At 42.3% G+C, this 24,077-nt stretch overlaps 1 protein-coding gene across 3 annotated transcripts in view; it reads right to left on the bottom strand.

Annotated features, from left to right (window-relative positions):
- Positions 1-24,077, bottom strand: part of LOC139411310 (activating molecule in BECN1-regulated autophagy protein 1A-like) — a 99,869-nt gene that overhangs the window by 60,133 nt on the left and 15,659 nt on the right. For 2 of the 3 annotated variants that reach the window (XM_071157469.1, XM_071157471.1), the window contains exons 9-11: positions 19,214-19,396; positions 15,441-15,521; positions 14,669-14,772 (exon numbers count right to left, since the gene is read on the bottom strand). In XM_071157469.1, the coding sequence (XP_071013570.1) occupies positions 14,669-14,772; positions 15,441-15,521; positions 19,214-19,396 (368 nt within the window). The remainder of the gene's footprint in view (positions 1-14,668; positions 14,773-15,440; positions 15,522-19,213; positions 19,397-24,077) is intronic. The other variant, XM_071157470.1, reaches the window with a different exon arrangement.

Below are 24,077 nucleotides of genomic sequence, written 5' to 3'. Positions count from 1 at the left end.
AAAAGATGAGAGGCCTGTAATTTTCATCATAGGTACACTTCAACTATGACAGATAAAATGAGAAAAAAAAATCCAGAAAATCACATTGTAGGATTTTTAATGAATTTATTTGCAATTAAAAGGGCCCCTACTGCACATTAAATTTGATTATGTTTAATCTGGGAAGTTATCTGCCCTTATGCTCTATTCACCCCATTTCGTTTTATATTTAAAAAAAAATCTAATTAGCCACCGTCTTACTGTATTTCCATGCATCATTGTCTACAATGCACAAAAACCTCATGGCAGAATTATCTACAACGGATGATTGCTAGATTGAGGAAAATACATATATAATGAACTACCTATTCTCAGAGGATAACTAAAGATAACTAAAGATAACATCTGTAGTGCACTGGCTGCACTTGACTGATTGAAAGAAAGTGGATCTTAAAGAGTGGATTTCACATGTACTAGGCCTATACACCAGAAATATAATGCATGGTCGAACAACCCTAACATGTTTTATGACAAATGTTAGTTACATTTGAAAGGAGATGGCACTCAATAAGCTAAACATTTCTAATAATTTCAGGGTTTAGAAACTCTGATAAATCATCTTTGGAAAATAACACTTAGAATCATACGTGGCAAACATTACAAACTACAGTATCTAGACGAGCACCGTAGTTAGCTAGTTAATGACTAACAGCAGTTGAAGCCCCTTGTTAAGACAAGGGACGGCGGATTATGTATTTTTGTAAATATCAGCTGGTACACGACAACTAAGGAGGTCTCGAGCTATTGCTCACCTGAGGTAGAGTACATCATGAAAAGCTATAGACCACACTATTTACCTAGAGAGTTTTCATCTGTATTTTTCATAGCTGTTTACATACCACCACAGACTGAGGCTGGCACTAAAACCAAACATAAGGGGCTATATTCCGCCAAAAGCAAACAGGCAAACGCTCATCCAGAGGTGGCGCTCCTAGTGGCCGGTGACTTTAATGCAGGGAAACTTCAGTCAGTTTGACCTAATTTCTATCAGCATGTTAAACGTGCACCAGAGGGAAAACATTCTAGAACACCTTTACTCCACACACAGAGACACGTTCAAAGCTCTCCCTTCCCCTCAATTTGGCAAATCTGACTATAACTCTATCCTCCTGATTCCTGCTTACAAGCAAAAATTAAAGCAGGACGCACCAGTGACTAGATCAATAAAAAAGTAGTCAGATGGAGCAGATGCTAAGCAACAGGACTGTTTTGCTAGCACAGACAGGAATATGTTCCGGGATTCCTCCGATGGCATTGAGGAGAACACCACATCAGTCATTGGCTTCATCAATAAGTGCATTGATGACGTCGTCCCCACAGCGATCGTATGTAATACCCCAACCAGAAGCCATGGATTACAGGCAACATCTGCACTAAGCTAAAAGGGTAGAGCTGACGCTTTCAAGGAGCGGGACACTAACCCGGAAGCTTATGAGAAATCCCGCAATGCCCTACAACGAACCATCAAACAGGCAAAGCATCAGTACAGGACTAAGATAGGATCGAACTACCCCGGCTCCGACGCTCGTCGGATGTGGCAGGGCTTGCAAACCATTACAGACTACAAAAGGGAAGCACAGCCAAGAGCTGCCCAGTGACACAAGTCTACCAGGCGAGCTAAACTAACTCTATACTTGCTTTGAGGCAAATAACACTTAAACACGCATGAGAGCACCAGCTGGTTCCGGAAGACTGTGTGATCACGCTCTCCGCAGCCAATGTGAGTAAGACCTTTACACAGGTCAACATTCACAAGGCTGCAGGGTCAGACGGATTACCAGGACGTGTACTGCGAGCATGCGCTGACCAACTGGCAAGTGTCTTCACTGACATTTTCAACCTCTCCCTGTCTGAGTCTGTAATACCAACATGTTTCAAGCAGACCACCACAGTGCCTGTGCCCAAGAACCTAAATGACTATCGAACCGTAGCACTCACGTCTGTAGCCATGAAGTGCTTTGAAAGGCTGGTCATGGCTCACAACACCATTATCCCAGAAACCCTAGACCCACTCCAATTTGCATACCGCACCAACAGATCCACAGATAGTGCCCTCAAAGCTAATCAATAAGCTAAAGGACCCTGGGACTAAACACCTCCCTCTGCAACTGGATCCTGGATTTCCTGACGGCCGCCCCCAGGTGGTACGAATAGGTAACAACACATCTGCCAAGCTGATCCTCAACACAGGGGCCCATCAGGGGTACATGCTCAGTCCACTCCTGTACTCCCTGTTCACTCATGACTGCAAGGCCAGGCACGCCTCCAACACCATCATTAAGTTTGCCGATGACACAACAGTGGTAGGCCTGATCACCGACAATGACGAGACAGCCTATAGGGAGGTCGTCAGAGACCTGACCTTGCGGTGCCAGGACAACAACCTCTCCCTCAACGTGATCAAGACAAAGGATTGATGATTGTGGACTACAGGAAAGGGTGGACCAAGCACACCCCCATTCTCGTCGACAGGGTAGCAGCCGAGCAGGTTGAAAGCTTCAAGTTCCTTGGTGTCAACGTCACCAACAAACTAACATGGTCCAAGAACACAAAGACAGTTGTGAAGAGGGCACAACAAAGCCTATTCCCCCTCAGGAGACTGAAAAGATTTGGCATGGGTCCTCAGATCCTCAAAGCTTCTCCAGCTGCACCATCGAGAGCATACTGACTGGTTGCATCACTGCCTGGTATAGCAACTGCTCGGCCTCCGAACGCAAGGCATTACACAAGAGGCTTGTGGTCCGAGGCCCAGTACATCACTTGGGCCAAGCTTCCTGCCATCCAGAACCTCAATACCAGGCGGTGTCAGAGAAAGGCCCTAAAAATTGTCAAAGACTCCAGCCACCCTAGTCATAGACTGTTCTCTCTGCTACCACACGGCAAGCAGTACCGGAGCGTCAAGTCTAGGTCCAAGAGGCTTCTAAACAGCTTCTACCCCCAAGCCATAAGACTCTTGAACAGCTAATCAAATGGCTACCCAGACTATTGCATTGCCCCCCCTTCCACCTTTTTGACCGCTGCTACTCTGTTGTTATCATCTATGCATAGTCACTTTAATGACTCTACCTACATGTACTTATTACCTCAACAAACCAGTGCACATTGACTCTGTACCGGTACCCCCCTGTATATAGTCTCGCTATTGTTATTTTATTGCTGCTCTTTAATTACTTGTTAGTTTTTATTTCTTAGACTTTTCCGTATATTTAATTATTGCTCCTACTTGAGACGCAGATGTCTCAAGTAGACACCTGGAAATGCAAATGCGCTACGCTAAATGCTAAATGTACTCGTTAAAACTCAAACCTTAATCAAAATTCACATGCAGGGTATTGAATTAAAGCTACACTCGTTGTGAACCTAGCCAACAAGTCAGATTTTTAAAATGCTTTTCGGCGAAAGCATGAGAAGCTATTATCTGATAGCATGCAACACCTCAAAATGCCTGAATGCGACGTAAACAAAGACTTTGCTTATCCGGCGCAGCACAAAACGCAGAAATAAAATATAAAACATTCATTACCTTTGACGAGCTTCTTTCTTGGCACTCCTATATGCCCCATAAACATCACTATTGGGTCTTTTTTTCGTTTAAATCGGTCCATATATACCCAAAATAGCTTTCTATGGAAGCTGTGTCATTCAGAAAAAAACATTGTTTTTAAACGCTGCGTCATTTTTTTAAATTAAAAAAGTCGACGATAAACTTTCACAAAACACTTCGAAATACTTTTGTAATCCAACTTTAGGTATTAGTAAACGTTTATAATCTATCAAAATGATTACAGGGCGATGTATATTCAATAGCTCCTCGTCTGCAAATCAATGGCTGCCAATGTGCACATTCAAACCATCCTGGTGGAGACCGGAAGAAACGGAATCCTGTTAGTTGGATTTTCCAACAAAAAAGTCCATTGAAAATGACGACAATGGCGACATCGTGTGGAATCTGTATGAATTGCATGCAGATCCATAATTAATTTTGTGCTCTTTTAACAACCCATGAAAGTGACTTATGGAAATTATTTTTAGCTTTCAGAGAGCAGTTTTTCTTGCGTTTTTCAATGAAACACACAATCTGTTATAGTCACAGCCGTGATTTAACCAGTTTTAGAAACTTCAGAGTGTTTTCTATCCACACATACTAATCATATGCATATACTATATTCCTGGCATGAGTAGCAGGACGCTGAAAAGTTGCGCGATTTTTAACAGAATGTTCGAAAAAGGAAGGGGTAGACTTAAGAGGTTATTAAAAAAAAACTGAATTGTTGTTTAGGGTCTCGTAAGTAAGCATTTCAATGTACACCTGTTGTATTCGCCGCATGTGACTAACACAATTTGATTTGATACTAAAAAAGCCTCGACCATTTTCACACCATCATCAGATAAAAAGTTAATGATTACTAGAGAATGAAACTGGAGGGGGAGATGGATTGGAGAGTTGAACTGGATCGAAAGGAAGTGTCTGGGGCAGTGTGGGAAGAAGAGTAGCAAGAAGTACGCATTGAGGTGGTATGGGGACAACGGACAAAGGGATGGAGAGAGCATAAGTGGCATTATTTGATGCATATTAATCATAGACTGCATTTTATTCCCCCTGGTCTCGCAGTCCATATATAAAACCAGATACATTTTCACAGTTCACCCTTTTATAGGTAGAGGGGTCAGAACTAAGTGGAGTCACTGGTTCTAACCCCATGGCCATGCAGACTACACCACTGTCACATGGCACCATGGATGAGAGAGAGGACCCTAATTCTCTCACATGGGACCTCGGTTCATAATAGTACCACATGGTGGGTTTGGAGATTGACAACAACTCACGGACTTACTGCACTCATACATGAAAAGAAAGTGGAATGATATACAGTTGAAGTCGGAAGTTTACATACACCTAAGCAAAATACATTTACACTCAGTTTTTCCACAATTACTGACATTTAATCCTAGTAAAAATTCCCTGTGTTAGGTCAGTTAGGATCACCACTTTATTTTAAGAACGAGAAATGTCAGAATAATAGTAGAGAAAATGATTTATTTCAGCTTTTATTTCTTTCATCACATTCCGAGTGGGTCAGATATTTACATGTACTCAATTAGTATTTGGTAGTACTGCCTTTAAATTGTTTTACTTGGGTCAAACGTTTAGGGTAGCCTTCCACAAGCTTCCCACAATAAGTTCGGTGAATGTTGGCCCCTTCCTCCTGACATAGCTGGTGTAATAGTCAGGTTTGTAGGCCTCCTTGCTTACACACGCTTTTTTCAGTTCTTCCCACACATTTTCTATATGGTTGAGGTCAGGACTTTGTGATGCCCACTCCCAATACCTTGACTTTGTTGTCCTTAAGCCATTTTGCCACAACTTTGGAAGTATGCTTGGGTCAATGTCCATTTGGAAGACCCATTTGCGACCAAGCTTTAACTTCCTCGCTGATGTCTTGAGATGTTGCTTCAATATATCCACATAATTTTCCTTCATCATGATGCCATCTATTTTGTGAAGTGCACCAGTCCCCCCTGCAGGAAAGCACCCCCACAATATGATGCTGCCTCCCCCGTCCTTCACGGTTGGGATGGCGTTCTTCGGCTGCCAAGCCTCCCCCTTTTTCCTCCAAACATAACGATGTTCATTATGGCCAAACAGTTCTATTTTTGTTTCATCAGACAGGAGGACATTTCTCCAAAAAGTACAATCTTTGTCCCCATGTGCAGTTGCAAACCATTGTCTGGCTTTTTTAATGGCGGATTGGAGCAGGGCTTCTTCCTTGCTGAGCGGCCATTCAGGTTATGTCGATATAGAACTTGTTTTACTGTGGATATAGATACTTTTGTACCTGTTTCCCCCAGCATCTTCACAAGGTCCTTTGCTGTTGTTCTGGGATTGATATGCACTTTTCACACCAAAGTATATTCATCGCTAGGAGACAGAACGCGTCTCCTTCCTGAGCGGTATGACGGCTGCATGGTTCCATGCCGTTTATACTTGTGTACTACTGTTTGTACAGATGAAGGTGGTACCTTCAGGTATTTGGAAATTGCTCCCAAGGATGAACCAGACTTGGGGAGGTCTACAAGTTTTAACCGAGATCTTGGCTGATTTCCCCATGAGTAGATGCCCTCACAGACTTGCCAAAACTATAGTTTGTTAACAAGAAATTTGTGGAATAGTTGAAAAAGTCGTTTTAATGACTGCGACCTAAATGTATGTAAACTTCAGAATTCAACTGTAGCTACAGTCTATTAGACCAGAGGGAGAAGACCCTGTTAGTCACACTATAATACACAGAAGATCAGCCATATGAGGATCAAGCACCCTGGGTTATATTGAGTCATGCGTACGCAACCACTGGCCTTATGAGTCTCTGTAAATTCAGAGAAAAACTAGTACATGAACGCATTTTCGAAAACACACATTTTTATTACGTCCTATTAGGAGAGTAAGATCAGACTAGCCAGAATAAGGACAGTAATTTTCCAACATCACTTAGAAATGTCTCTGCTGGGGATGCTTGCACTTTAAAAAGGAGAGGGAGGCACAAGTCTCTTGTTGCTTTTTCCCCACAGCTATTTTTATACCAGTTGGGGTCTGAATGGCTACTACTGTTGGTATTTGGTTCATAGGGAGGTCTGAAATAATGGACCCACATGGGTTGACCTCCCATAAACCAGATAAACTCTACTGCACATCTTGTTCTGTACATGAAAATGACATTTCTCCAGCAAGCTTGCTTGCTAGATGCTTATGGCTAGCTTTGTCAGGATACAGCTAGTAGTGTTTGTTTATGGCTGAGCTACAATTGTTCAGTAAGTGCTTCAAGCTATGCAGTGTGAGTGCATTTGTTCAATGCAGAGAAAAAAGGGACCATACACGAAAATAAACTCAATCACAGTGGGTCCACTAACACATGAAAAACATAACGTAGTGCTGTAGCAGTATGGAAGCACGTCAAGTGGAGCTAGAGTTTGAGGTGTGACAACTGCCCAACAGAGTAATCACTATCTTATCAAAGTAGCAATAAATCACAAAATATTTGGTTGCTGTGGTTACATCCACAGTGCATTGGGGCATGACTGATGAAATGTAGAGACGAGGCAAAGATGATTTGTTGAATATAAAATCATTCAAATAATGTTTAAAGGCTGAAAACAGGATTAAAACACTCCAAATAAAACCAGGGAATATTTATGACAGCCCTAATACAAGAGCAATGCTAATCTCATTTGCCACACTATGAAATAATGTAAGGAATGCAACAAGATATGGCATTATAGAAATGGAATCAGACCGACAGTCAGTCTCTGTTCTGACAGTTTAAACGGTTTAAATTCTGCCAGTAGAAAAGTCAATCACGTCAAACTTCAACCACATACCTTTAGTCGGCCATTCCTGACAGAATCCGAAAGCAAGCAAAATGTTACAATAGTTAAAACGAGCCTAATGTGGTTTAGATCTGTGTGCGCGTGTGCATGATTGAGTCAGTGTGAACATGTGTCTGAAAGAGTAGCTCCACCACAAACTATTAGGTCTATACCCATTATTCATCCTCAAAGTCCATATAGGCTGTAACTGGCCTTTAGCACAGCCTGCAAAGAGATGTGCTTTCGGGCTCATCCAAGTACACATTTTGAAGGTACCATAAACAGCAGAACGATGAATGAATTATGCAGAGGCCATAAAAACTTTTCGGCTGAAGAGCAGTAGCTTTTAGAGTCCGGTGTCCAACTACTGCTTGAGCGTTCTTAAATTTTGTGAGACTCCGCCAAGTAAAGGTTTGACTGAGCCAGTATTACCTGTGTTTTGCAAATCAACAAACCATTCGTCTACTAAAAAAAAGGGATTATCTGCCACTCACCACACTGCCAGTGTGCTTTACACAAAAGTGGAAGTGAGCCTAAAGCATAGCAGAGTGACTACCAATGCCTTCCTGAAACCCATTTTTAATATCGAAGAGAGGAGATGGTCTCTGTAGAGTGAATTTTTCAAAAGGGATCGTGTATGGCTACTTTATCTCTGAACAATAACTTAATATAATACTGTAGACACACTCTATTTTAACCACTGGGCCTCTGACGACACTTAGCACTTACTTACTTCATAAAAAAATACTTCATGGAGTAAGTAGGTACTTTTTAAAAATCATTTGGTGAGGAGAAAGCTGCTGCCAGCTGTCCGACACAGCTCTCAGGAAAAGTATTACAAAATCCAAATGCATATCCTTTGGGAATTTCCAGGCAAGATTTTCAAGAGCCCATAACAGTATGAGGGAGCACTGGTGTGTCCTGCAATAGACCCTGACTCAGCTCATCCTGAATTATCCCCATAAAATGTCACTCCTTCATAAGACCTAGGAGGGTTGAGAAACATCTTCAAGTAATGGCCACCATCACTGGCTCCACAGCTCAACACTACTCCTAGACAACATGCACAATACACCATAGCCTCTAAAGCAGGGGTATTCAACCCGGGGGTTCACAGACCCATAGGTACGGCAGGGGGTTCAATAAAAAAAGAATACACAAACAACAACTAAAAAGCATGTATTTTAATGTTATGAATATTGCTAGCAACAACAAAATAAACATTTTGAATTACATACCTCCAGTAGAAAAGGGAATATAATTTCTAAATGATGTAAACTTTATTTCTCAACTCCTAATATTGAGCAAATTACACTCATTGGAGCCAAATACACAAACTGGAGTATCTGACATTTTGTTTTGAAAAAGCACCCGCGAGTTCCAGTCGCGGAAAGTGCCACTGGTAAGCTTTCTTGACTGCTGCTATTTGTGAAAGTGTTTGGAGTTATGTTTCTATCTAATAGGCTATGTTAGAGTTCACACTTCCTACTCCATTTATAATATGGGGAGGTCAGAATAAAAAAAACAATGTATCAAAACTATTAATTAAAAAATATTGATTACTGGCCTTCGAATGGCGCAGTGGTCTAAGGCATCGCATCACAGAGCTAGAGGAGTTACTACAGAACCGGGTTCATTTCCGGGCTGTGATACAACCGGCCGTGGCACAGCTTAGGACGGTGCACAATTGGCCCAGCGTCGTCCGGGTTAGGGGACGGTTTGGCCGGTGGGGCCTTACTTGGCTCATCGCACCCTAGCGACTCCTTGTGGCAGGCCGGGTGCCTGCAGGCTGAGTTGAGTTGAACTTGGTTGCGAGTTGAACTGTGTTTCCACCGGCACATTTGTGCGGCTGGCTTCCGGGTTAAGCTGGCGGGTGTTAAGGAGCGCGGGCTTGGGAGAGGCAAAGGTGAAGTCATGCGTCCTTCCAAGCCCGTTGGGGAGTTTCAAAGATAAGATAAGATCGAAATTGGGGAGAAAAAAAAGTGGGGCAAAATACAAACAACAAAAATGTATAATAATGTTGATTACTTCTCCTTGCTATTCACCTGATAAGAAAAGACGAGAACATTTGTTTTGCGTTAACATTCGATGGGGGTCCCTTGGTCGCCAGGTTTACCAAGGCATGTGTCCCTGGGCAAGAAAAGGTTGAAGACCCCCTGCTCTAATGTCTTGCATTATTGCATCCTGATGAAACATTGAGAATAAATGATAGACTAATAACATCCTAGATATTTTAGGGTTATTTTAGGAGTGTACAACATCTTGTGCAGGCCCTGTGCACATAGAATTCAGCTGGGTACACTTCCTGGGATATGACACACTGCACAACAGAAAATCTGTTGCCCGTCTGGCAATGGAGAAATTAGTCCAAAAGCAGGACATTTCCTAAATCCCCAATGTATTGAGCTTAATGCTGACAGCTGGAAACTTCCACTTTTCTATGGTGAGTGCACATAAGCATTCAGTGGTGACAACCGGGTAGCAGACAGCAGGCCGTCAGTATCCAGTCAGCATTTAGGCTAGTAACAGCCCGATCTGCAGTCTGATCACAGAAAAGAAGATTCAGATATTCTAACATTGTTATCATCCTGTTACATAACCCTCCCTGACCGTAGTCGGAACATCATTATCAGACCACCACTGCACAACTTCAGCAAAACCGAAGAGCATTGACAAGAGAACAATAAACATTTTAATGGGAAACAAGACAACAGAGAGGAACCCGAATGCATTACACACTTTCTATATCCGCTGAAAGTTACCCAAACAGGAAACGTAAAAGAGAGGAGGTAAATAGCAGGAGTGGGGATGCAATCAGCCATACTGGAGATCTCTGCTCAACACCATGACAATCCACTCCACTCTTATAAGAGGGGGTTCAACAGTTACACCTATTAAAATGACAGGCATGATGTTGGCAGGCTCTCCCAAACTAAAACCACTACACTGCTCTGTCTGAGTGTCCATCAACCACAGCGTCAAACGCCTCCAAGAGAGCTCCCATAATGGAAATAAAAAAGGTAGTCGCCCTTCCATCTATAAAGCGAGACTACTGCATTACAGAGTCAGGACCCACTAAGATATTCTAACGCAGCCACTCAAGCACTCAGTAACCCCAGCCGGGACGCTTTGATTCAAACCGCATCTTTGTTATTGTGAAGAGCAAATACATGTGAAAAATGCAAATGACAAAAACTCAATTTTATATGAACATTTAAACAGTATGGTTTACTCTTCGCTAATGCATTTCAACAGGAAAAACTTCTAATCGGAGGCTCAGTTTTCCCATTGGGCTTTGGGGGATAGCCTACGCACACATATTTTTGGAGGGCTAACAAAGTGCAGGGAATGCATATTCAACAGCTTTCCCAATACAATGTACATGGGGATGACGGTTAGACTTATCTTGGTTTGACAGAGCATGAGCCAACTGGGTGATGGTGTACTTCGAAAAGGGATGGGCAACTTAGGATGGTGGTGGTGGTGGGTGTCGGCACAAACAAATATCAACTCCTGATGAGGGGCCACAATTGCACAGCTAAAGAAAATAACTTGAGCAGAGAAACAATTGAAGCAATGATCGGGAAGAGGTGTTGGAAATGAGGAGGCGGTACACTGTACACACATCAGTTTGGGACTTGCTCGTGTACATAAGCTACATCTCAAAATATGCCCTCTGTTACTTTTGCCAGGAAGCTATCAAAGAAAAACCCGAAGTGCTCTTTAACATGTATAATGCGGTTCTCAACCCTCCCACCTGTTATCAGCATGGGAGCTGCTACTGCAAATTCCAAGGTACATGAGAATAAATTATGACTTATTCAAAGGGTTAACATTCAAAAGGAGGGAATTGTTTTCTGCTACACATCAGCAAGAAGTGTCTCCTTACAGAAGGGAAGCTCAAGAGATTTACTTCGGAGGAGAGGTGGATTTAGGACGGAGGGACTGAAAAGAAAAAGAGCGTAGGGATAAGCTGGAAAGACAACAGTGGAGGGTTGCAGGAGAGGGAAGAGGGGTGAAGCAGACACAGGGTGGGGGGTGAAGAGAAGGCAAACCGAGTGAGAAAGAGACTGATCACAGACCCGAAGGGGAATGAGGTTATAGGGGACTGAAGCAGGGCAAAGTGACAAGAGAGTGACAAGCCCCTCTATGCACAGTATGTCAGAGAGCTGGAGCGTCACATAATAAAATACACCTGGCATATCCTCTCTCCACTTGGCTGCACATGTGATTTCCCTGAAGTTCATATTTTTATGTTTGGCGGCAGTCCCAAGACAAAGCCCAAGTTGGGGAAGAGGAACATCGGGCCCCTTGCTGTTCAACTTCTGGGAAAGAGCCAACATGACCAACGGAATGTCTTAGAGCTAGCTGCCTTAATGAATTAAGACTTCCTGTCTCACTGATACAACATGCCTCCAGATACTCTCACTGCCAAATCTGAACACGCACTTCGAGACTGATACTATAATATTGAATTATAACAGTATGGATTAAAGCACAAACCATTATATATTGCATCATACACATGCCAGTGGTTTGACCTCTGAGTAATGTGCACTACATTTAACCAATTTTGAGAATACAAGCTCTGGGCTAAATCCACTGCCCTATTGCTGACGACACTGTGCCTTTAATTTCATAAAATATAAGAGCAGACAATAAATAGCCATCGCTAGCCAGCTACCACCCGGCTACACAACCCTGCACCTTAGAAGTTGCTGCTATAGCTGCTGCTGCTATATATATATATATATTTTTTTTTTAATCACTTGTCACTTTAATAATGTTAACATACTGCTTTACTCATATGTATATGCTGTATTCTATTCGACTGTATTTTAGTGAATGCGACTCTGACATTGCTCATCCTGATATTTATACATTTCTTAATTACATTCTTTTATGTTTAGATGTGTGTGTATAGTTGTGAATCTTTAGATACTGCTGCACTGTTAGAGCTAGGAACACAAGCAATTCGCTTCACCCACAATAACATCTGCTAAATATTAGTATGTGACCAATAAAATGTGATTTAGATTATGGTCACAGGCCATAGGCCGTTACAAACTCAGCCACAAAACATTTAACAAGATCTCACATTTTCAAAGTTTCACAGCTGTGGCCTGCGAGCAATAAACGGAAGAAAATAATACATTTATCGAAAAGGGAAGAACTTTCACATAGAGAAAGACGTCAAAAAAAGAAAAGGAAAAAAAAGAGGCATGAAATAGCAGTATACAGATGTGAAGTATTGTGTGTTATGCCATTAAAAGCTGTAAGGCTGAGGGCCTTTATGTAAGGGTGTCATCAGTTCCAGCAATATCGATGTTGCATGCCCCGACCAACATGTCAATGCACAGAGGGGTGGAAAAGCTGCCACATCTGCCACCAGCCCAGTCAAAGGAGAAAACGCCAGAGGGTGACAAGAGAGGTAGAGCAGAACTAAAAGCAGCTTCTCTATAGTGTGCGTCGCAATACAATACTTGCCACTTCGAAAATATGGCGCTAATAAGATTTTCGAAAGGAAGTTGGACATAGAGAGGAGATGGTAGAGACAAAAGATGTATGATTTACTGGTACAATGAAAATAGTGGGGAAATGAGCCAAAATATTCTGAACAACCATTGTCTGTGTTTCTATCAGATCATTTCCATTTTGTGTGCTGACTGAACCTGTAACCCTCTCTGTCCACTCCATTACAGTCCTTCTCCACTGGGATTGGTAATTGCAGTGGGTTCACACTCAGGGTTACAGACTGAGCAGATAATATCACCCTGTCTGTTCCCTTCTCTCCTGACCTTTGGGGTGACAATGACATGTCATCGCAGGTCACCTTCTCCATTTACAGATTCTCTTTCTGCTCAGACACTGATTGGCCACCAAGATGGGAAGGGACATAGTTGAGAGGCTAAACCGGGTCTAGACTGTCTCTTAAACTCTGAATGACATGTCCACTGTACCTCGTGTCTTTATGCAAGTTTAAATTAAAATGCACTTTTTGGATCACAAAAATTTTAAACAGTGAACCCCTAAAAGACAAAACCCTGTCATTGAAAAAAAGATAACTGCCAGTTATATAAATGTGAACCAGCATTATTTATTTTTGGAATGATTAAAGATTTGCATTTCTCTCTCTTACATAAAAGGCACATATACAAGTATATGGTTACTACTGTCCTCTGCTGGTGAAAAGTATAAATATTAATATATAAAAATACCAGTTCTCAATTTTCACATCATCCAAAAACAAAAAGACTAGGCCATCTATGAACGGAGCTATGCTGAATGGCTGTGAAAGGTCATTTAAAGTCAAACACCCCATACGTCGCTGTGGCATTTTAAGAGCAACATTACAAACCATCATCAACACAGGTGTCACAGTAATCAGCGTAGGCAGCAAATGGAGGGCTGGGCGGAGAACATCTCTCCTGACTCAATAGGCATGAAACCTTGGTGTTATTTCTCCGTTTATTAATTCGACGACACACACACACACACGGAGACACTTTTCATGCAAGTTGAAAGGAAACACTAATTGTAAAACATTTGATATTCGTAGGTTTCAGCAGTGGGCAAGACACGCACAATGACAGTGATACAGTACAATGAGAAACAACACAGTAAACAACACGGAAGCCAGAGCAGCACTCTCATTTCTCGCGGTGACTATCGGTCCTTGTCGGACAATGGAAGCAAAGGGTGAGTGGGACTATTTGGCTTGGTTTGACATGAGCTGTCAATGTGCTCTACCTTTGGATATGAGGAGTCAGAAACCATTAAGAATGCAAAAGCACGCTTGAGACGCGACTTCAGAGAACCTCACATTTTTTTACACATGAATCATGTCAGGGGAAAAAAATAGTTTGGTAAGTTTTCTCTTTGGGGCTGGTGTGGGCGTTCCAGCATGTTTGCAAGAGTGTGGGCGGCAGGGGAAAGAGGTTCTGAAGCACTCTCTTTGACGAATTCATTACCTGCAACGTCCACATCAATACCACTGGAGCATGTGGATTGTGCTCCAAAAGCGTGGGTGGAGAGCACAGGGCAGTCATTACGCAGAGGCCCTCTTCGCAAACACTTACCTGTGCTGCTGCACTAATACTCATGAGTGGCTGAACTGCTCATCCATCTGAAAATGGTACATTGTGTGGGCAACCAGGTCCTAAAGCACCCACGTGATCTGAAATATTATAGGAATTGCCAGCTCTGCTTGCAGCCTAGATACCAAAACAGAAAACGAGACAAAAACACCAGGGATAACTCTGCCTACCTGCTAGGACCCTGTTGACGGAGGAATGGGTGGCCAGGCCAGGCTGGCCCCTCTCGTGGTGGAAGATCCCAGCATATGGCAGGTACTCAGGCAGTAGGAACCTCCTTGAACAAACAGAGAAGCATCAAGTCGCATAGAATCACACAACTGAGAGTTTACTCACCCCATAACGAAGACGACATAAGAAAATTGGAAACCATCCATGTCGCGTAATAGGGGACTAAAATTTTGGACTAAAAAGCATAGGCAAGTCTTTATAATAGCCTTAACTGACTCTACATTGGTGCACAAATTGATGATTGTGCTGTATGATTATGCTAATGTTCACCACTGGCTTTGGGTAGACAAATTCTAAATCAAACGTATGAAAAAAGTTTGAGAATATGTAAAACATTTCCTATATCCAAATCTCGGGACACAGAGGCTCATATTATTGGCCCCCCCCCCAAAAAAAAGCCATTGGAATATGAAGAGCCAATAAGTGTCATGTATTCAGAGTACCAGGAGGACAACTGATGAGTTTGGATAGGTTGACTATTTCTTGTTTTCCCGTATCTTTCTTTTTTTAGTTAAGTATTTACAATATTTATTATATGCTGTGTGAAGCTGTTTTTTATTGTAGGGATGGCTGTTTTTGTTTGTTTTCTCTGCATTGTGTGTTATTCCATCAGGGAAACCAGTGGAATCGCTTTAATGTGTTATCCCTTGGGTTGTACTCCGTGCATCTTTTTCCTAATAGAATCAATCAATTAATCATATCAGGGCCACCCACCGGGGAACAAATCTGCCAAGCGAGGGGGCAGACATACGAGCGTTGCGTGGAGCTCTGTGTCTGGCACGATCCCCGTTATCCCTGTGAAGAGAGAGAGAGAGGGAGATAACAGACAAACATATACAAGGAGTACTTCAAATTAAAAGCCTCAGCTTAACTGAGAGACCGTAGCTGGGCTCACTATATAGTGCAGGCTCACTTAAAAGTTTGATGTTAGCCTAACTTAGTAGTGGCTTGAGACCCAGACAAAAGGGAGAAAGTTGCAGTACTGCTTGTGATTATCCAGCAGCCTCAAAAACCAAGCAGCCAAACAGAAACTCCAGAGAAGATTTGCAAAAGTTTGTAATGCTGCAATGCATAAAGGTGGTCATTTATGGTAAAGATGGTTATTTATGGCTCCAATGTTTCTCTATTTACTGCTCGTAAGTAGGCCCCTTTTTACAACATCGTAACACTCTAGTCCGGACACATTCAAAAAGGAGGAAAAACAAAGCCTGAGGAGACACTGTATAGAATCAGGACGGTATGTAATCTAGCGGTGAAGAGCGTTGGGCCAGTAACCGAAAGGTAGCTTGTTCGGATCCGTGTGCAAACTAGGTGAAAAATCTGTCGATGTGCCCTTGAACAAGGCACTTAACCCTAATTGCTCCTGTTAGTCGCTCTCTAAAAATGTAAATATCTAAACTTGCAAAGGAAGACTGTGGTTCCTGTAATTTATTCACTGACCCCAGGAGGAACTAAATATGCATCATATTTCCATCAGAGAGTATCAGCTGAGAGGACACGGCCTATTTCTGATCCACTGGACGTTTCATATTCAGAATTTGCTTTACACTTCCTGAAAACTGTGACAATGTGAAGGATGTGAGAGAGAGGAAATCGGACAAACGTGGAGCCTCTGAAAGTATTCGAAATCGGAAAGCAGGCGGAAATAGAGATGCTTTTATAAATATACATTTCAATAACTGATATGAAATATGCCAACACTCTTATACCCTCCGCAATTAATTTCTAAGTCGGGCAGTCAGGTTGGCGTAATAATTCATAAACCAAATCGGTGAGGTCATATTCTGGCTTTGAAGATGCCCCATCTCAAATCAGTCATCCAGAACTGCATTTTAATACCGGCAAAATGTTGTTTGCTTCGACTGAAATGATACTCTGTGGCCGACTGGCCGTATAACTTCATTCCATGTATGAAGCTCAAGTCGAATATGAAACTATTTTGCTAGCCATGTTATAAATGTCCAGCAAATAAGGAATCAGTTAATTTGTCTAGGAAGACTTCACACTTGCAAACAGACTAAAAAACAAAATGGGGACAAGACGCACCCATAAGTAAGTTGAAGAAATGTCCAGCCTCATTCTTCGCAAGTGTAGAAAACTAACTCATTTAGATTAAGCCACAATTCATTTGGGAAAGGAGATGAGAAGGAGAGCTAATAAGTGGTCAAATGTCAGCAGCTTTCTGTGGAAAGTGGCAACAGCATCATCGGTGGTGTCATTATTAAACTGATGTTCTCTTCTCTCTCTCTCTCTCTCTCTCTCTCTCTCTGATCAGCATGTTACAAAACAAGGTGAGCGTTTGGAAGAGAATTAGGCCACAGCTCTAAAATAATTTCTTCAGTAGACCCCTTTAAAATACCAAATACTGTCACTCTGTGCAGTTCAAGGGGAGCATAATCCTGATTCATCTATAGTCGGAGTCTGCTGCTGTATATGTTTTCACAGGACTGTAATCTAGGTTTACTTTCACTGTTTGCTGGTTCCATTACAATGAGTGAATTCTTACATCATTCCAAAAGCGCCATAGGGTTTTGCTGGCTATAAGGGTATGTCTTTTCACTGTGCAACTGGCACATCATGACCAGTTTAAAGAAAAAGTGAAAATCTGTTCTCAGTTATTCTGCACGTTAAAATATATGATTTTGTGAAAATCAAACAAAAACACCTATCAAGTGTGTATTGTGTTAAGAATGAATTGGTCTTTTTTAAAATTTTATTATTTCATCACGCGTAGCATCCTGTACCAGAATAACACAGCTCAGACAAAGTGTTGGTCCCACTAACCTTTTCAGTTGGTGGCACCAGCCCAATGATTTGGTCGCACCAACACTTTGTGTAATGCAATAGAAAATAATCATAAATCTTAAATCTAAGTCATTTGCGGTGCTTTATTGAGGAAAATAGACTGTTGAGATGGTGTGATTAAAAACTATGTTTTTTTCAAACATGTCCAAGCAGGAAGGCATGATTCAAGTAATTATGTGCAAACCAGTTCGTCATTCAAATTTGAGCTGACAATTAGGCTATTGTTGCTATATTTTAGTTTCACAATAGGGCTCCAGACTTCTCCAAATGTTTTGAGATCCATTTGCCTACATGATTGTGTGTACTAGCTAATAGGCTAATTCACTTAGGGCTAATTCACCACCTGAGGAAGTGGAAATCAAAACACATTAGCTAGATCGCTAACTGTAAATATTGCTCATAGTTAGCTGTGCAATTGATCAACCTAACTGTAAATTGAATGCCCTAAAAACTTTCCAGTGGTACTAGCACAGAACGCAAAACGGCCAACGTGCACAAGGCTCCACATCTCAAAGACATACAGTACCACAAAATGTGTTTTTTTTTAAACGGTGCCAATCACTCATTATTGAAAGTTGAGAAACGTCATACCCCCAGAAATCTGAGACCTCCCTCTCTTCAACTAACAACAGCGTTGTGTCTGTGATGCATAGAGCCATCCCCCATACTGTTAATTACACTCACTATGGCAGCAAAGTTCTGATCCACGCCAATCATCTAAAACAATTAGTAAGCAGAAGCGTAAATCTGGAATTGGAGATAAGGGCAAGTCGTCTTGTTAGAATTCCCTAAATCCCACCAGGTTCAATAATGAACGAGAGGGTGGCAGCACATGTCTAATCTTGTCGGAAGAAAATAGACACTGTCTCGCACTGATGTGGAGCTGACGCCACACAATGCAATGACCCAGTTATAACTAGCAAAATGGTGATTGGACCGTTTACATGCTCGAGGAAAATGTCCTTGCTGGTTTGACGTAACTGAATCCAACCCAAAGGACAATAAAAGGCATTCTAAAATAGTTGATAGAGCGACGAATAACTTAGTTGTTCATTCTGACAAACAGTTCTTATCATTATAAAATAGTTTGTCGTCAAATGCTGGAGAGGAAATAGCGCCAGGGGAATTCCTTTGACCTCATTTGGCCAAAGATGCTACAGCGCAAAATCTGCAGAGGCCTGAGAAGACTGATGACCTCAAGCAACACCATCCCCCTGCACCTGCATTCATAGTCAGGCCAGAGGCAATTAACATTTACATATTGAAGGGGGAAATAAAAAAAAACGAATCAATTTGAAAAATACATCACAAATTCAACCTTCGAGTGTCACACATTAGGCATTCGATACGCAAGTTATTGTGGTAGGAGTGTTTTTCAGCTGTTTGCTTTGTCAGTCATTATGCACTCCAGATCATACCGAGGGTGTGTGGACGCATAATGCAGGGAATTAATTTCTCTCAACCATTGGCAATGGTGGCACTAACTTCACAGCCAAATCCACTGACAGAGAAATCACAGCATTCTGCTATGTTATGGTTTCATGCAAATTGTTCCATGAATAAATCCCAAAGTTCTCAACAACTGTAGGATGTTTTATCATAATGTGTCCTGTAATTGTCTTCATAAACAATAGTCACGGGATACAAAAGGCATTGGATGTTGTAGGTAGATGACGACTCACTCAAACTCCTCAAAGTCCACCTCGTTGTTCTCAACGGAGGGGGAGGGGTTGCTTCCTGGGGTATCCGAGGTGGATGAGAGAGGCCGCAGTCGGCTCTGGTAGCGCAGTGATCGTTGGCGAATGCTGTCCCGCCGAGATAAGTACTGAATCATCCGCTGGGCATAATATGCCGCAGGGGACAACCTGTGAACACAGCAAGGACACACAACTAAAATCAATGGTGATCAGATAACTCAGGAGCAATAGACCACAATGGAAATAAGTCTGACTTTGTGCTATCCCAGTCACATTATTTTTGTATGTATTGTGTAAATATGTATTTTTTTGACCTGACAAATAAAAACAAGCAAAGCAGGCAGAAAGCAGTGCTAATACCAGAAAAACCTCAACAAACCCAAGACCATGTATTGTCAGAGCCCACATATGGTAAGAATGGAGCAGGCTTCTTTAAAATAAAACAAGTAAACTTCCCTATCTTCCATGCTTACACTCTGATGGCCATAATTACAGTGCCTCTAACGTTATTTTAGGAATTTAGCAGTACGTCCAACCAGCCTCACAACCAACACTGGTGTAAAGTACTTAAGCATTTTTACTTAAGTAGTATCTGTACTTCACTATTTACATTTTTGACTACTTTCACTTCACTACATTCCTAATTTTCTTTAAGTACTTTTTACTCCATATATTTTCCCAGACACCCAAAAGTACTTGTACACATTTTGAATGTTAAGAGGACAGGAAATTGGTCTAATTCACACACTTATCAAGAGAACCACCCTTGTCATCCCTACTGCCTCTGATCTGGCGGACTCAATAAGCACATGCTTCGTCTGTAAATGATATGTTAGTGTTGGACCATGCCCCTAACTAACTGTACATTTTTTTTAAAGAAAATTATTTTCTGGTTTACTTAAGATTTTTTTATTATTAACAATTTTACTTTTGATACTTAAGTATATTTAAAAGCAAAAACTTGGACTTTTACTCAAGTAGTATTTTACTGGGTGACTAACTCAAGTCATTTTATATTAAGGCATCTTTACTTTTACTCAAGTATGACAATTGGGAACTTTTTCCACCACTGGTAACCATGCCAGCCCAGGACATCCACATCAGGCTTCTTCACCTGTGGGATCGTTACCCGGACAGCTGATGAAAGTGTGGGTTTGCACAACCGAAGAATTTCTGCACAAACTCTAAGAAACAATCTCAGGGAAGCTCATCTGCGTGCTCGTCGTCCTCACCAGGGTCTTGACCTGACTGCAGTTTGGCGTCATAACCGACTTCAGTGGGCAAATGTTCACCTTTGATGGCCAGTGACACGCTGGTGTGTGCTCTTCACGGGTGAATCCTGGTTTCAACTGTACCAGGCAGATAGCAGACAGAGTGTATGGTGTTGTGCGGGCGAGCGGTTTACCGATGTCAACGCTGGGTACAGAGTGCCCCATAGTGGCGGTGGGGTTACGGTATGGCCAAGCACAATCTACAGACAACAAACATCATTGCATTTTAAATAGATGGCAATTTCAATGCACAAAGATACCGTGATGAGATCCTGAGGCCCAGTGGCATAAATGGTGCCTCTGGAGACAAAACCTCTATCATCGTCACTCAATGCCTAGGCTTACCTCCACTGTACTCACATCCTACCATACCCGTGTCTGTACATTATGCCATGAATTTATTCTTACGCACCCAGAAACCTGCTCCTTTTACACTATGTTCCGAACACAATAGACGACCAGTTCTTTTAGCCTTTAGCCGTACCCTTACCCTACTCTTCCTCTGGTGATGTAGAAGTTAACCCATGCCCTGCAGCCCCCAGCATCACTCCCATTCCCCAGGCACTCTCATTTGTTGACTTCTGTAACCATAAAAGCCTTGGTTTCATGCATGTTATCATTAGAAGCCTCCTCCCTAAGTTTGTTTTAGTCACTGCTTTATCACTCTCAGCCAACCCGGATGTTCTAGCCGTATCTGAATCCTGGCTTAGGAAGGCCACTAAAAATCCAGAATTTTCCATCCCCAACTATAACATTTACCAACAAGATAGAACTGCCAAAGGGGGAGGAGTTGCAATCTACTGCAGAGATGGCCTGCAGTGTTCTGTAATACTATCCAGGTCTGTGCCCAAACAATACTTTCAAAAATCCAGTGGGGCAAAAAAGTATTTAGTCAGCCACCAATTGTGCAAGTTCTCCCACTTAAAAAGATGAGAGGCCTGTAATTTTCATCATAGGTACACTTCAACTATGATTGACAAAATTAGAAAATAAATTCCAGAAAATCACATTGTAGGATTTGTTATGAATTTATTTGCAAATTATGGTGGAAAATAAGTATTTGGTCAATAACAAAAGTTCCTCAATACTTTGTTTTACACCCTTTGTTGGCAATGACAGAGGTCAAACGTTTTCTATAAGTCTTCAAAGTTTTCACACACTGTTGCTGGTATTTTGGCCCTATCCTCCATGCAGATCTCCTCTAGAGCAGTGATGTTTTGGGGCTGTTGCTGGGCAACACGGACTTTCAACTCCCTACAAAGATTTTCTATGGGGTTGAGATCTGGAGACTGGCTAGGCCACTCCAGGACCTTGAAATGCTTCTTACGAAGCCACTCCTTCGTTGCCCGGGCGGTGTGTTTGGGATCATTGTCATGCTGAAAGACCCAGCCACGTTTCATCTTCAATGCCCTTGCTGATGGAAGGAGGTTTTCACTCAAAATCTCACGATACATGGCCCCATTCATTCTTTCCTTTACACGGATCAGTCGTCCTGGTCCCTTTGCAGAGAAACAGCCCCAATGCATGATGTTTCCACCCCCATGCTTCACAGTAGGTATGGTGTTCTTTGGATGCAACTCAGCATTCTTTGTCCTCCAAACACGACGAGTCGAGTTTTTACCAAAAAGTTACATTTTGGTTTCATCTGACCATATGACTTTCTCCCAATCTTCTTCTGGATGCTCTCAAGCAAACTTCAGATGGGCCTGGACACGTCTGGCACTGCAGGATTTGAGTCCCTGGCGGCGTAGTGTGTTACTGATGGTAGGCTTTGTTACTTTGGTCCCAGCTCTCTGCAGGTCATTCACTAGGTCCCCCCGTGTGGTTCTGGGATTTTTGCTCACCGTTCTTGTGATCATTTTTAACCCCACGGGGTGAGATCTTGCGTGGAGACCCAGATTGAGGGAGATTATCAGTGGTCTTGTATGTCTTCCATTTCCTAATAATAGCTCCCACAGTTGATTTCTTCAAACCAAGCTGCTTACCTATTGCAGATTCAGTCTTCCCAGCCTGGTGCAGGTCTACAATTTTGTTTCTGGTGTCCTTTGACAGCTCTTTGGTCTTGGCCATAGTGGAGTTTGGAATGTGACTGTTTGAGGTTGTGGATTTTTTTTCAAATTTTGTCTGTCATAGTTGAAGTGTACCTATGATGAAAATTACAGGCCTCTCATCTTTTTAAGTGGAAGAACTTGCACAATTGGTGGCTAACTAAATACTTTTTTTCCCCACTGTAAGTCTCTCACCGTTGCCTCTTGTTATAGACCCCCCTCAGCCCTGGACACAATATATTAATGAATTACCCCCCATCTATCTCCAGAGTTCGTACTGTTAGGTGACCTAAACTGGGACATGCTTAACACCCCGGCCGTCCTACAATCTAAACTAGATGCCCTCAATCTTACACAAATGATCAAGGAACCTACCAGGTACAACCCTAAATCCGTAACTATGGGCACCCTCTTAGATATCATCCTTACCAACTTGCCCTCTAAATACACCTCTGCTGTCTTCAACCAGGATCTCAGCGATCACTGCCTTATTGCCTGCGTCCGTAATGTGTCCGCGGTCAAACGATCTAATTGACCTGGCCTGGGTATCCTGGAAGGTTGTTGACCTCATCCCATCAGTAGAGAATGCCTGGTTGCTCTTCAGAAGTGCTTTCCTCTCCATCTTAAATAAGCACGCCCCATTGCAAAAAATGTAAATAAAAGAACAGATATAGCCCTTGGTTTACCCCAGACTTGACGAGCACAAAAACATCTCATGTCATTTTGCATTAGCATCGCATAGCCGCCGTGATATGCAACTTTTCAGGGAAGTCAGGAACCAATAAACTCAGTCAGTTAGGAAAGCAAAGGCTAGCTTTTTCAAACAGAAATTTGTTTCCTGTAGCACTAATTCCAAAAAGTTTGGGACACTAAAGCGGAGAATAAGAGCACCTCCTCCCAGCTGCCCACTGCACTGAGTATAGGAAACACTCTCACCACCGATAAATCTACAATAATCAATCATTTCAATTAGCATTTTTCCACAGCTGGCCATGCTTTCCACCTGGCGACCTATGCCCTGGACAACAGCTCTGCACCCCCTGCAGCAACTTGCCCAATCCGCCCCCACCCCCCCAAATCCAGACAGCTGATGTTCTGAAAGAACTGCTAAATCTGGATCCCTACAAATCAACTGGGATAGACAATCTGGACCCTCTCTTTCCAAAATTATCCGCTGAAATGGTTGCATCTCCTATTACTAGCCTATTCAACCTCTCTTTTTTATCGTCTGAGATCCCCAAAGATTGGAAAGCTGCCGCGGTCATCCCCCTCTTCAAAGAGGGAGACACTCTAGACCCAAACTGTTATAGACCAATATCCACCCTGACCTGCCTTTCTAAAATCTTCGAAAGCGAAGTTAATAAACATCACCGACCATTTCGAATCCCACCGTACCTTTTCCACTATGCAATCGGGTTTCCGAGCTGGTCATGGGTGCACCTCAGCCACGCTCAAGGTCCTAAACGATATCATTACCACCATCGATAAAAGACAGTACTGTGCAGCCGTCTCATCGACCTGATCAAGGCT

This window comes from Oncorhynchus clarkii, chromosome 6 (genome assembly GCF_045791955.1).
Source record: "Oncorhynchus clarkii lewisi isolate Uvic-CL-2024 chromosome 6, UVic_Ocla_1.0, whole genome shotgun sequence".
In the NCBI taxonomy this organism is placed as follows: Eukaryota; Metazoa; Chordata; class Actinopteri; order Salmoniformes; family Salmonidae; genus Oncorhynchus; species Oncorhynchus clarkii.
Note: the sequence above shows the minus strand (reverse complement) of the source record. Positions and strands in the feature narration are given on the sequence as shown.